This window comes from Mus caroli, chromosome 15, assembly GCF_900094665.2.
Source record: "Mus caroli chromosome 15, CAROLI_EIJ_v1.1, whole genome shotgun sequence".
Classification (NCBI taxonomy): domain Eukaryota; kingdom Metazoa; phylum Chordata; class Mammalia; order Rodentia; family Muridae; genus Mus; species Mus caroli.
The window spans coordinates 73936963-73950448 of NC_034584.1; the positions used below are offsets into that span (position 1 = coordinate 73936963).

General features: G+C 49.7%; 1 protein-coding gene across 6 annotated transcripts in view; it reads right to left on the reverse strand.

The window, feature by feature from the left end:
• Window positions 1-8701, reverse strand: part of Cbx7 (chromobox 7) — a 17331-nt gene extending 8630 nt beyond the window's left edge. For 5 of the 6 annotated variants that reach the window (XR_003834972.1, XM_029469938.1, XM_029469940.1 and 2 more), the window contains exons 1-2: window positions 8394-8701; window positions 6546-6589 (exon numbers count right to left, since the gene is read on the reverse strand). Coding sequence is in view for 4 of the 6 variants with exons in the window: in XM_029469938.1 (XP_029325798.1) it covers window positions 6546-6589; window positions 8394-8462 (113 nt within the window). In the remaining 2 variants the exon portion in view is untranslated. Of the gene's footprint in view, window positions 1-580; window positions 1015-6545; window positions 6590-8393 lie in introns of those variants that run through there. The other variant, XM_029469943.1, reaches the window with a different exon arrangement.
• Window positions 8702-13486: the final 4785 nt, after the last annotated feature.

The window sequence follows — 13486 nt, forward strand, 5'->3', positions numbered from 1 at the left end:
TTTTTTTTTTTTTTTTTTTTTTTTTAAGATTTATTTATTAGCTGTGCCTGTGCGTCTACAGAGTGAATTCCAGGACAGGCAGAGCTATACAGAGAAACCCTGTCTGGGGGGGAAGGGGGGTGGGGAAAAAAAAGAACAAAAAATGGATAAAAATTTAAAGCAATAGGAGGGAAAACTGTATCAATTATAGCTACAAATATAAAATTGTAACAAAAATGGATGTATGTATGCCAGGGTTTGCTGGTCTACAAAGTGAGTTCCAGGCACGCCAGACTACATAGTGAGTCCCTGTCTCAACAAAAAAAGCCAAGGCCTCAACTATACACTCCTAGGCTGTACTGAAAAGACCACTCAGAGGTACTTGCACAGCTAAGATCTCCACTCTGCTCATTGTGGCTGGGCACCCGAGCCAGCCTAAGTGTTCACAGGTGATGAAGAGACCGTGAGCTGTGTCACAGACTCGTGAGCTGTGTCACAGACTCCGTGGAAGAACACGTGACAAAATTCACAAGAAAATGGATGGAAGTGGAAAAATGTTAAGACTGGATGAAGAATCCAGGCCCAGAAAGACAGACCGCACCTGCTTCCTCGGAGATGCGGCCTCGCTTCAGCTGCACTGGACTTGCGTTAATCTGCAGCATCTGTAGAGGTCGGGAAACTAGGAGTCTCATGAGGGGGAAAGACTTTGAAGGGGGAGGGGACGGCCAGGACACAGGTGGCATTAGAGTAGACTGGAAGGCCAGGGGTGAAAGGTTTAGGTGGAGGTGAGAGCAGGGAATTGGGGGGGGGGAGCTCGCTCAGTCACAACTATGAATGTATGAAAAGCCTTCCGAAAAATCCACTCATCGGTAAGCTAATTTTTAAAATGTTGGGGTTGGAAAGACGGCTCAGCAGCCAAGAACACACGCTGCTCTTACAGAAATCAGGAGTTCAGTTCTCAGCACCAGGACAGGCAGCTCACAGGTATCACCTGGCTCCAGAGGGTCCAGCTTCCTCTTCTGGTCTCCGGGCACTGGCACTCATGTGTACATAACCACACACATACAGAAAAAAATCGTAGTAGTAGTAGTAATAATAATGATAAACCATGTATTTTTTTAAAAAGATCTTTTATTTTATGTGCATTGGTGTTTTGCCTGCATATATGTCTGTGAAAGGCACCAGATCCTCTGGAACTGGAGTGAGCCGCCATGTGGGTGCTGGGAATTGAACCCTGGTCCTCCAAAAGAGTAGCCAATGCCCTTAACCATTCCTCCAGCCCCAAATCATATTTTCTTTCTTTCTTTCTTTTTTTTTTTTTTTTTTTTGGTTTTTCGAGACAGGGTTTTTCTGTGTAGCCCTGGCTGTCCTGGCACTCACTTTATAGACCAGGCTGGCNGGTTTTTCTGTGTAGCCCTGGCTGTCCTGGCACTCACTTTATAGACCAGGCTGGCCTCGAACTCAGAAATCCGCCTGCCTCTGCCTCCCGAGTGCTGGTATTAAAGGCGTGCGCCACCACGCCCGGCTCATATTTTCTAAAAGGAGCTGAGGGTTGGACGTGTGGCTCAGGAGGTAAAGGCGATTGCTGCCCCACCTGACAAGCTGACTTTGATCCCTGGTACCTACTAGGCAGAGAGAAGCAAGTTATCCTTTAACTTCCACAGGGAGACACACATGCTCCCTCACACATGTACACGCACATATCCTTAATTCCAGGACTTGGGAGGCAGAGGCAGGTGGAGCTCTGTGAGTTCGAGACCAGCCTAGTTTACAGAGTGAGTTCCAGGACAGCCAGGGCTACACTCTGAAACCCTATCATGAAAAACAAAACAAACAGCAAAACAAAAAAGGAATATGGGGTAAATATGGCCACATTTAGGGGCTGGAGAGATGGATCAACAGGTAAGAGCACTTACTGATCTTACAAAGGACCTGAGTCCATTTGCAGCGACCACACAGTAGGTAGCTCACAACCATTCACAACTCCACTTTTAGGGGATCTCATACCTTCCCCTGGCCTCTGAGGCACTTGGGTGGTGAACACAAACATGCAAGCAAAATGATTCACATGCGTAACAAGATGTAAACATTCACATCTTATAACATGTTATACACGGGGCTAGAAATGCCTCTGGGATAAAGAGCACCGACTGCTCGACCAGAGGTCTCAAGTTCAATTCCCAGCAACCACATGGTGACTCAAAATCATCTGTAATGGGATCTGAAGTCCTCTTCTGGTGTGTGTGTGAACAATGTACTCATTAAAAAAAAAGAAAGACACTATTATTAGAAAAAGAATACATTATACATACATGAAATTATCAAGGAATAAAATACAAATACATATATGAAGGATACATAAGGTATAAAATACGAATTCATGATGAAATATAAAGATACATATACAAAGTATATCACATATGTATATGTATACACACACACACATATATATGTATTTTTCCCCCCAAGACAGGTTTTTTTTTTTCTGTGTAGCCCTGGCTATCCTGGAACTCACTCTGGAGACTAGGCTGGCCTCAAAGTCAGAGATCCACCTGTCCAGTGCTACATGAATCTTTTGAACCCAAAGCCAGTCATATTCTGTGAATCAGGCCAAGGTCTTCCTGGAGAAAGCAGACAACTGGGTGGGAGGGCTCTCAGCAAGGAGAAAGGAGGCAGAGGCACTGTAAGAGCTCTGGGACACGGGACCGGGGAGAAAGGAAAGCCGCCAGGCACAGAACGAAGTCTTCCTCCTTCCCTCCGGGTTACTACTCAGTGGGCACGCAGGACCGTGGGCTGCCTCTAGGAGTTCAGCAATAAGCATCACCAGCCCAGGACACAATCTCCTCTTCTGGTTCAACAGCTACCCACTAACTCTCCACAAGAGCCAGGTTTCTGTGGTTTCCCTTCCCAACTGGCCCTTGCTGAACAGGCCCAATGCAACTACAACTGCAACAATCCAGGGCCTGCTGCCTTTCAGAGCCCAGGTTCGGGGAAAGCTACTGAGCTGCCTGCCCGCCCACCAGGACAGGTGGCGCTCATGCATTCTGCTTGCTACCTGCCCACCCCCAGACCCGGTCTTACTGTCGCAGCAGCTAGGTGTTTCCTGGCATGTCCCTACCCTTCTCTACACCTTAATTCATTCATCTAAAAACAACTGCCTCCACAGTCCGCCACACCTAGTGCACCCCCCAACCCCCATGTATTTCACAAAGGTAGGTTCCTAAAGAATCACGCCAGTTACAAGCTGAAAAGAGGCACAGGGCTGAATCAACCTGCCCAAGGTCACCTGCCGGGCTAGGATCGCTGCCTAGATTTCGGGTCTTTAAGCCCGGCAAGCTGTGAAACCACATTAGAGAGGGGCCAGGATCCTAGAATCAAGTCCCTTGGCAGAAGAGAGGAAGCTGTGGGTCAGAAGGAGGTGGGAGGCCACCAGCCCCGGAGGCCAAGTAAAACAGCAAGGTCTTGAAGAGAGGCCCAAAACTTGATGCAAAATGCCGCTGCAAATATCTGACTTACAGAGAGCACGGCGCTTGCGCATTCAAGCAGAGTGAGGGTGCAAACCCACATCTCTAAAAACCTATCTGGGCGGAGCAGGACTGCCTGCTGGAGATAAACACGACCACGTGACCGTGGCCCCGCCCCCGCACTGCCCCAGCCTGGTAAACAAGCTCTACTACTGCACCCGACCCAGCTACGCAGTACCCGCGAGCTAGAGTCAGGCGATTGGGGTGGGGTCGCGACACCCCAGCAAGACAGGTCGCTGGGTCCCCGCCGGCCGTTGCTGGGTGGGGGAGGGGCCTGCCGTGTTGTAAACAGAAACCGGGCTAGCTGGGGCCGCGTGGCGCAAGGCCGGCCCGGTGGCAGCTCCATGACTCCAGTTTCAACCGCCCCAACTGCTGATCCTCATTCTAGAGCGGGTCTCCCTGCAATCCCCTTCGCTTTGAGTTGTTAAGATTCGATGTGTTATGCTGTGACTCGCAATACTTGAGTAGGGCACATTATAAAATCCAAGGAGCATGGTATGGCTACCAGGGCTAAACCAGGCTTCTGGGCCTTGAGAGGAGGCACCGCTGCTCTGTACCTCGCTGCCTATACCTGGGTGCATTAGTAATTCCTAGAGGGCTTCATTTCAATACGAGGAAATGAAGGAAGAGTGAAAAGTTAGGGTTTTGCCTTGGGTCACAGCTTGTCAATTATAACCAAAGTTCATAAGGAGGCAAGATAGCCTGGTACCAGAAAAGCTAACATCAAGACACACTAAGGGCCTCTTTGGTGGTGCGGGCCGTGTTTCTCCAGGGTAGGCCAGGATCTCATTTGAGTTTCTGTACCCCATCTGAAAAGTGGTGACACCTGGCTCATGCCGGGATACTGATGTAAACCGGTATCGTCATTCAAGTGCCAATGAGCAGTCTTTCTGAAAAGATGGAGCTATATTTATGCAAGATAAGAATGAGGGACTCCGACATGGGGGGAGCTGCAGGGTGCAGGGCGGGGAGAGGCAAACATGAGAGTACTCAAGGGTCTCTGAGGCAAACAGAGCACCTGAAGTTAACACCCTCTGCCTGATGCCCCCCCACCCCCCGCCCTAAAGATCCAAGAGTTTCCCTCTACCACATTCACTTGGGAAGGGGAGGGAGGCTGTTGTTGCCTTTTGCTGGGGAGAAAATGAGCAGGAACAGAATGGCTCTGCAGCGGCCAGGCTAGGGTGCCTTCTTGTCAATAGTACTTCCTTATCCAGCCATGAGGAGTAGTTACAAAATGGGAGGATATCATCCTGGTCCAAGACGAGGCTACACCCACCCCCCACTCTCTTAGCCTCTGTTCCAAGCCAGTTTCCCTGAAAACCAGCTGATGATCAGAGATCCTGGCCTTATTATCCTTGGCTCAACTGCTCTCCCAGTAAGGTGGGGCACCCTGGCAGTTTGACCTGCCTCCCACAGGTGGCTTGGGTGCTGTGCTGTGGGGGTTGGCAGTTATGGTCCTGTAATGATCTCTTTCTCTCTGAGCCTCAGTTTCCCCCTTATAAGGTAGTATTTTCCCAAGCAAACTTTTAAGCTCCTACTTTAGAATCTTTACTTCCAAAAGGAAAGCAGGGTTTATGCCCCACCCCACCCCACCCCACCACTGTACTATCTCATAGTCCAACCCCCAGAACAATTGGCTCTAGGAGATGCTTTGGGGGTTCAGTATCTGAAGACTTGCAAACAGAGGCAGAGGACTTTGCCCAAGGGCTTCCAGGTGGCCACAGGACAGCCAGGCCTTAAGTTCTGCAGCAAAGGGGAGAGAAGGTGTCATTCTCAGATGATCTAGTCAAGTGGCTCTGAGCAGACACAAACAGGAGGGCTATCAAGGCACTAGCTCCCGTTCTCCTCAGGGAAGCTGTCGACATGGTCAGCTGCAGATGAACGAAGATAGCGCAGCTGAACCCCTCTGAGGACACTGACCACTAGTGACCAATGGAGGGGCATTTGGGAATGGAAGGTGGGGGAGGGGGAAGGGTAGACAACGTGTGCTGTGCCTGTCAGTCATCAGGTACAGCGCCTGGATGCCTGCCTGCAGTCCACCCTGAACCAATACCCAGGTCACCTGGGAGTGAAGTGAAGGCCTGGGCCACTGAAGCCCTTTTTACAGAGGGGGAAAGTGAGGCACTTGAGAGCTGTCTTCCCCTCTTCCCATCATTCCTCCCTCCCTCCATGCTATCTCAGGACCCAATCACAAGGCCAGCCCTCCACCTCCACCCCTCCCACATACAGACAGAAGAAGAAAGTCCTGTCCAGAGGTTGTCAGAGCCATCAGGAAAGCAGAGGGGTTGTCCAGGAGGCAGGGCAGATCACTCACAAGCCAAGAGAGAGGTTCTATATCTAGCCTGTCCTCACCGGCAGCAACTCTCTGCCTAGAGGTGACTGGTTAGCGAGAGACTCCTGGTTAGGTCTCAGCACCAGAGGCCCACCGGCTGTGCTGTGTATCAAAACCTAGCTCTCTAGCCCACAACATTAGGAGAGACTACTGGAAATTCAGAGAAGCCTGGAAATGAGCAGGCTCTGCTCTGCCTCCCCTTGCTGTGTGACCCAAGGAAAGTTGCTCATTGTCTTTGACTCTGTTTCTTCGCCTGAAAAGCTCAGAATCACAGCTTCTTTAATTTAAAAAGAAAAAAAAAAAAAAAGGTAACTTACTCGGTAGGCAAGGGAGCACCATCCAAACCCAAGATGACCCAGGCTCTACCTTTCCCTACCCTGAATGCAGTGAGGACTGGGGAGCCACTGCCCAAGGTTCCCCTCTCACCTAACACTGAACCTGCCCCACATGGGGACCTCTTCCCCTTCCTTGGCTTGCAGCCATTTCGGAAGCCAAGATGCTGGGGGGGCCTTTGCCTCATGGCCAGCAAGGGAGCAGGATGAGGGGATAAGGAGGCCACCCCTTACCGGGGGTGGGGGTGGGGGGGCGGGGGGGTGGTTAAGGCCTAGAAAAGCTGGTGACTGAGGAATGCTTGCTATAAAAAAAGCAACAGGAGCTAGGGCCAGCCTGGTGAGAGGATGACAGACAGGGGACACACAAAGGACTCTTACTTGGGGGGCCATCCTTTCCACTTCACCAGATATTCAACTTTGCCCTGTGAAAAAAAAGAAAGGAGATAGGGTGAGACATACATACTCTACCACCACCTGCGGGACGATAGGACCCTCTGCCACAACACAGTATCACCAATCTGTGAACCTCAAGACTGTCAACCTGGAGTCAACACCCCCCAAAAAAAACTCTGGCTACCATGCGACATCCCTACAGGCCTCCTTGCTGCCCCACGGGAGTATTATCTGGTCCCAGACATCCCTGGAATCCTAGAGAAACTGAGACCACATGGGACTGTGCATGTAGAGCCTTGTGGGGTGGCTGAAGGACCACCATGCCAGAACCGTGATTCCTCACTTTCAAAAAAAAAAAAAAAAAGCCTCAGGTAGAGGCAGCCCAGCAGGCCCTCCACTTGTTAGAAATTGGAGCCTCAAGGGAAAGGGGTCTTTAAGTGTCTCATCCAGCACCGTGCACTGGATGAAATATCAACATGGGAGAGCTTTGAGTTCCTCTTCTCTGATCCACCTTGCCAAAGAGTCGTCCCCCCCCCCCAGCACCACGCAGTGGACAGCTCTTTATTAAAAGCCTTTGTCCACCAAAGGCATCCACCTTTCCTTCCTCCTGCATCCTTCGTTCATCCTGCATCCTCGTCCTCTGCCAGAAAGCCAGTTCTGAGAGAGAAGAGGGAGCCTTGAGCTCTAGAGTGCACTGCCGCCTCGGTAGAGATTTGGAAGTGCTGAGTTGAGCGAATGAGTCCCCTGTCTGACCCACCTCTGTTCCTTGTTAGAGGAGATGATGTCTACACCCGCTTCCGTCTAGTACCGCGAAATGGCAAGGAAAGAAAGCAGCCCTAATCAATAGATCCAAGCCACCTACCTTGGGCCCACCCAAACCCGTGCTGAGGATGCTACACAGCAGACACTCTCATGCCTGCACTTAAGCCAAATGGAAAAAAGGTGGCTGCCAGGAGCCTCCGAAACAGATGGCAGGGAGAAAAGGAAAGGGGACCCTCCCTTAGATCCAGGACAGGAACTCTTTTCATTGCATATGGCCAGCTCCAAGTTCACTCTGGGAAGAGCCCATCAGCAAGCACGTGCACAAAGATCGCAGACTTGAGGTCTGGACAGGAAACTGCAGGTTGAGGTGTGCGGTCCTAAGCGCGGCAAAACCACCTCCTTAAATCTAAGGGTGTGTGTGTGTAAGTGTAAGGCCTTGGCAGAGGTGGGAGGAGCTTCGAGGATGCCCCAACAACAGTGGCCCAGGCTTCAGAGCAGCAGCACCCAGCTGGAAGGTTGGGGGAGGGGAGGAATGGGAGCGGAGAAGAAAGGTGTGCCGGGGGGGGGGGGGGGGGGGGGGGGGGGGGGGGGGGGGAGGGGGGGGGGGGGGGGGGGGGGGGGGGTGTTGGGATCGGGAAGGTCAAAGTCCAATAAGAAAACTTCAGAGGCCACAGGAGACTTTCCTAAAGCTCTGCGGCCAACTTCAAAGGACTTGGTGCTAAATATCCAGAGAGCCGAGTTCGAGACTCACTTTGACTCTTAACACACTGGCAAGTTGCTTCATCAACTTGAGCTTTAGTCTCCTCGAAAGTTCAGGATCTCTAGTCCTATCTTCATCTCCATCCCAGGTGGCCTCGGATGCACCAACATCTGAGGGCAACAACTTTAACTCTACTGGCCCTACATAGTGGCGGGGAAAGTGAGGAACTGGATGTGGAGACCCGCCAGGCAGCCCAGGGTCCCCAGGTCACCCCTGCACCACTTTCTGCTCTGCCCAACCTGGAGTGGGCGGTGCTGGGGAGCGGGAGGCAACCTGGCCCCGTCCCGGGAGCCGCCCCCGAGCAGCCTCACCTTCCGCACGCGCTTCTTCCGGATGCTCTCCACCGCAAACACCTGCTCGCCTATGGCTGACAGCTCCATGCGGGGCGGCGGGCGAGTGGGCCCAGGACCGGACCGGGCTGGGCCGGGGGTGGAGCTGCGGGGCCGCGGCGGCTGCGCGCGATGCTCGGGACGGCGGGGACCCCGTCAGGCTCGTCCGGGCGCGCACGCGCACGCGCGCACACCCCCTAGTGTTCCCTCACGCCGCCGACGTTCCATTTTTGAACCTGCGCAACGTTTTCCCCAGCGCCAGAGAGCGGGTGCGCGCGCGCGTGCCTCTGAAAGCGCCCAGAGGGTCAGCTCCGCCCCCTCGCTGCCGGAGCCACGCCCTACTCCTTAACCCCGCCTGCTGACCAAATTGGGCAGCTGGCAGCAGGTCTGATGCTCCTGGCTGTCTAAGGTCCATCCCATCTCTCAGTTGAGCTTCTGGGCTGGACATGATCAGTCTTCCCAAGTCCCCCTAAAGACTGGGAAGGTCCGAAATGAAGTGGCCTTGAAGCTGAGAATAGCAAGCAAGTAATCTCAGTATTTGGACAGCTGAGGCAGGAAGATCAGGAGTTCAAGGCCAACCTTAGCTATGTAAAACCCTGTCTTAAATAAATAAATTGAAACAGAGGTTGGAAAGATAGCACTTCTGCTCTTTCAGAGGACCTGAAGTTGGTTCCCACCTCCCACATTATGGTTCACAACTGTGGCTCCATGGAATTCCATACTATCCTCTGATAAACTCATGCGCAGCGTGCACATACATACACGCAGACTAACAACCACTCATACACATAAGTATTCAGAAATAAGACAAAACCTTTAAAGTGGGAGGTAGTACTTTATGCCTTTAATCCCAGCACTCGGGAGGTAGAGCTAGGCATATCACTGAGTTCGAGGCCACTGTGTTCTACACAGTGAATTCTAGGACAGCCAGTTTCCTTTCCTACAAAGGAGACAAGGTCCGGCCGGGTCCGCAGGGCAGGAGGGACAGACAGCAAAGCTTTCCACCCGGAGTACGTAGTCTAGGCAGGCCTGAACAGGTGCCTCTGAGTCCCCTGCTCCAAGCACGCTTCCACCCATCAACCCAAACCAGTCTTAGTAGGTGATGCGAAAACGCACCGCGCGCATCCTTCCCAGAGGGACCAGGCTAGGCGCTGCTAACACCTCGTCGCAGGTGGAGACCCACTTTTGCCGTCTGCAGATCCCACCACAGCCTGGACTCCAGTGGTTTTCCACCTCGCCCTTGGTTTGCTAACCGTTTGCCTCAACTAAATGTGGAAGGAAAAAGTCCTCACCCCGGAGCCAGCACCAAGCCTTTTCAGTTTTCGGCATTGTGGCGGACAGGTCCGAGTCGTCCCCAACTCCTCCCATTTCCTCCTAATTCCTGCTGCTCTGACCTTCTGGAGGTGACTCAGGGCTTCCCCCTCAACATCACCACCTCCACAGCCTGGATTCTTAGCAACAATCCCCTCCCCCACGGGGCCCAGTGATCCAGTGCGCTTTCTACCACCAGACCCGACCGAGTCACTCAGTGCTTAGAAGCATTCTGGGGTTCCCTATTCTTAGAATAAACTCTAAGCACCGATGTCTGGCGAAGAAAAAAAAGAGAAAAATAATGTTACATTGGCACCTGATCTTTTTTTTTTTTTTTTAATCAAGTGCAAAGGAAGCCAGAAGGCAGGGGATGACATGACCCTGTCCCCAGAGAAAATTACCATCATTCGAGAACTCTAATATTCCATGGAAATATCTACTAAGAACAAACGTACAATGAAGATATTTACGAATACAGACCCTAGAAATTCCCCTACCCCTAAGGGGAATTCCAACCCAAGAACCAGATAGACAAGCAGGGCGCAGGGAAGTCTGGGGGGGTGGGGCGGAGGACAGAGGGGTCTGAGGTCTGATGCAATGAGGAAGAGACGATGAAAACCCTGGTGGCAAAAAAAAAAAAAAAAAAAAAAAGGCAGAAACCGCGTTCCCCACCCCACCCCCCACCAAAAAAGGTGGGAAATTAACAAGAGGCAGAGTAACTCGGGCGAGCGGAGTTCAAGTATGCTAATATCCTTACACACACCCCGGAGCAAAATAAAAAAATCCGATAAATTAAGAATACAAGTTGCCAAGGTTAGAAACACCAAGAAAAGCAACCAAGCAAGAAGAGAGAAAAATAAACACATGATTTAAGTTCAAATGTTCTGTGACTCAGTAAACGTAGGGAACTAATACTGGGGCCAATTAAAAAAAAAAAAAAAAAAAAGAACCTGCAGGAAATTGCCCAGCTGGTGCAGTTTGCACAAAGTAAATACGAAAGGGGTGTTTGTAAAGGAGGGATAGTAACCGGATGGAGGGCAGAGGCAAGCAAAGAGACTGGCGCTGGCGGAGCCATTTAAATATGAGGGGGAAAACGCATCACAAACACAAAGGAAGCTCCTTCTAAATAAAGGGACCGCTTTACCAGGAGAAAGGCTTCGAATTGGCATGCAAAACACCACAGCTGAAGGGGTGGGGGAAGAAGACACACACACACAACCACAGGAATCCACAAATTAAGAGTCAGAGGTTTACTCCCCGCCCTCAACAGACCAGCAGAAAAATACTAAGAGACCGGGACCGGAAATTTTAACGAGATTTGTAACCTTGACTATGGACTTTTCTACAGCGTCTACAGTTTTCCTTCTTTTCTTCTTTCGGTTTTTAGTGATAAGGTTTCTGTGTAAACCTGGCTGTACTGGAACTCATTCTGTGGACCAGGCTGGCCTGGAACTCACAGAGTCTGCCGGCCTCTGCCTCCAGAGTGCTGGGATTTTTATTTCATTTCTTTAGAAAGGATTTAACAGTGTTGACAGTCCTCTGGGAAAAATAACCAAGAAAAAGAGAGAGGGAGAGGGGGGGAGGGGGAGAGAGAGAGAGAGAGAATACAACTAGCTAACACCAAGGGTAAAAAAGTGAAGAGTCTACAGAGTACTGGAAATCTTGACTATATGGGGAAGCCATTTACAAAAAAAAAAAAATTCATTCCAATGAGGAATAAAGATTAATGGGCCCCCTCCCTGGTGAGCTAAGTGTGGAATGTGACGGTCACTGGCCTCTGGATTACAGGATTACCACCAAGCCCAGCTTTTTTTTTTTTTTAATCAAAGTAAATTAGAACCACAAGGGAATGGTTTATTCCCAAGGAAATGGTTCACTCCCTGTGAAGGTACCAAGAAAAAAAAAATGTACCACAAATTTCCTCTCTAGTGCCTGAGCTGCGGGAGGCATCTGTTGGCGATGGACTGCCCGGTGGGTTCAGCCCTCTTGCACTGCACACTGGGTCAGCCAGACCATAAGAGTAGGAAAAGCACACACTCAACTCTGGGTCAAGAAAACTGAGTCTCCAGCTTCAGTGGAGGCTCACAATTCCAGTCCAGCTGGTTCAATCCCTTCGGCTAAAGGACCACCCCCTAGGGAGGCGGGCTTACTCTAAACCAAGTCCATCCCAGGGTGCCCTGGGTTACAGACTGTAACCACCTCTGCAAGGGTCTTAAGTCGACCTGGTTTTCTGAAATTTGTAACTTTTCCTTTTGTTTATTTATTTTTAAAAATCTATTTATGTATGTAAATGAGTGCTCTGTTTGCACATGTGCCTGCATGACAGAAGAGAGCATCAGACAATAGGGCATTAAATTCCATTACAAATGGTTGTGGTTCCTGGGAATGGAACTCAGGACTTCTGAATAAGCCACTACTGGGGCATCTCTCCAGCCTCCTTATTTATTTATCTTTATCTTTTTCTAAGCACACTTTTCTTAACCCTCTGAGCGTTTGCTCCAGCCTGTTGGGCTTATGCTAAAGTTTCCCTCCCTGCCATAGATGTCCGTTGGTCACATGACTGCTCTCCAGGCCAGCTTAAATGGCTTTTTCCTTTCTCTCCTCCATCCTTGTTGGGCAGCTGCTGTGCTTTAACCTCTTGCTCAGAGTTTTCCAAAACTCTAAAAGAATTTATTGTGTGCTCTCCTTTGAGCCTAGTCTTAAATTCTTTTATTAATGAAACTAAGATGGGCTGGCGAGATGGCTCAGTGGTTAAGAGCACTGACTGCTTTCCCAGAGGTCCTGAGTTCAAATCCCAGCAACCACATGGTGGTTCACAACCATCTATAATAGGATCCGATGCCCTCTTCTGGTGTGTCTGAATACATCGACAGTGTACTCACATACATTAAATAAATAAATCTTAAACAAATAAACAAACAAAATGAAACTAAGAAGGGACTCCACTTTCCCCTGTATCAGTATGGCCTGCATTGGTGACCAGATGCCACAGTGACTATGGAGCACTGGAAAAGTGTGTACCCCAAGAGAGACATAAAGAGTATCAAATACAGACATCACAGATTGTACCAAAGCTAGTCACGCACACAATTAATTGAGAAGTCAGATAATCAGTTCTCTGGGAGTTCCGGGCCAGCCAGGTACTCACAATGAAACCCTGTCTCAAAGCGAATCAACAACAATGAAAACCCAATACTCCAAATCCCAGTGTAACCTAGCAGTAACTAGATAGCTGCACTGGGGCTCCTGCCTGTAATTACTTGGAAGGCAAAAGTAGCAGGATCATTGTGAGTTTGAGCCTAACCTAGGCTACAATTTGAAACTGTTTCAAAGAGCAAAACCAAGCCCTCACTGCTTAATACTATTCTGGAATGATAGTATTTTGATATGCCAGGCTAAATAAAATATAAAAAAAATTGTTTCCTTTGTTTTGATTTTTCAAATGTAGCTATTATTAAATTTCAAATTATGGGGCTGGAGAAATGGCTCAGTGAAGCAAAACCTTAAGGGTTCTTTGAAAGTCGGTTAGATGGTGTTTTGTCGAGGCAAACACATAAAAGAACATTTCATTAAAGTGAACATAGGTGTAAAAGGCTAAGACGGACTCATAAAAGAACATTTTGTTGAAGTAGACACAAGAGAAAAGATATTTTATTAAGAAACATATAAAAGGACAGGTGATAAAATATTTTTTATTAACAATGCACATATATAGGTTACATAGTTGAGCTACATTTGCTGGGATTCTATAGATAGAAAGGCAC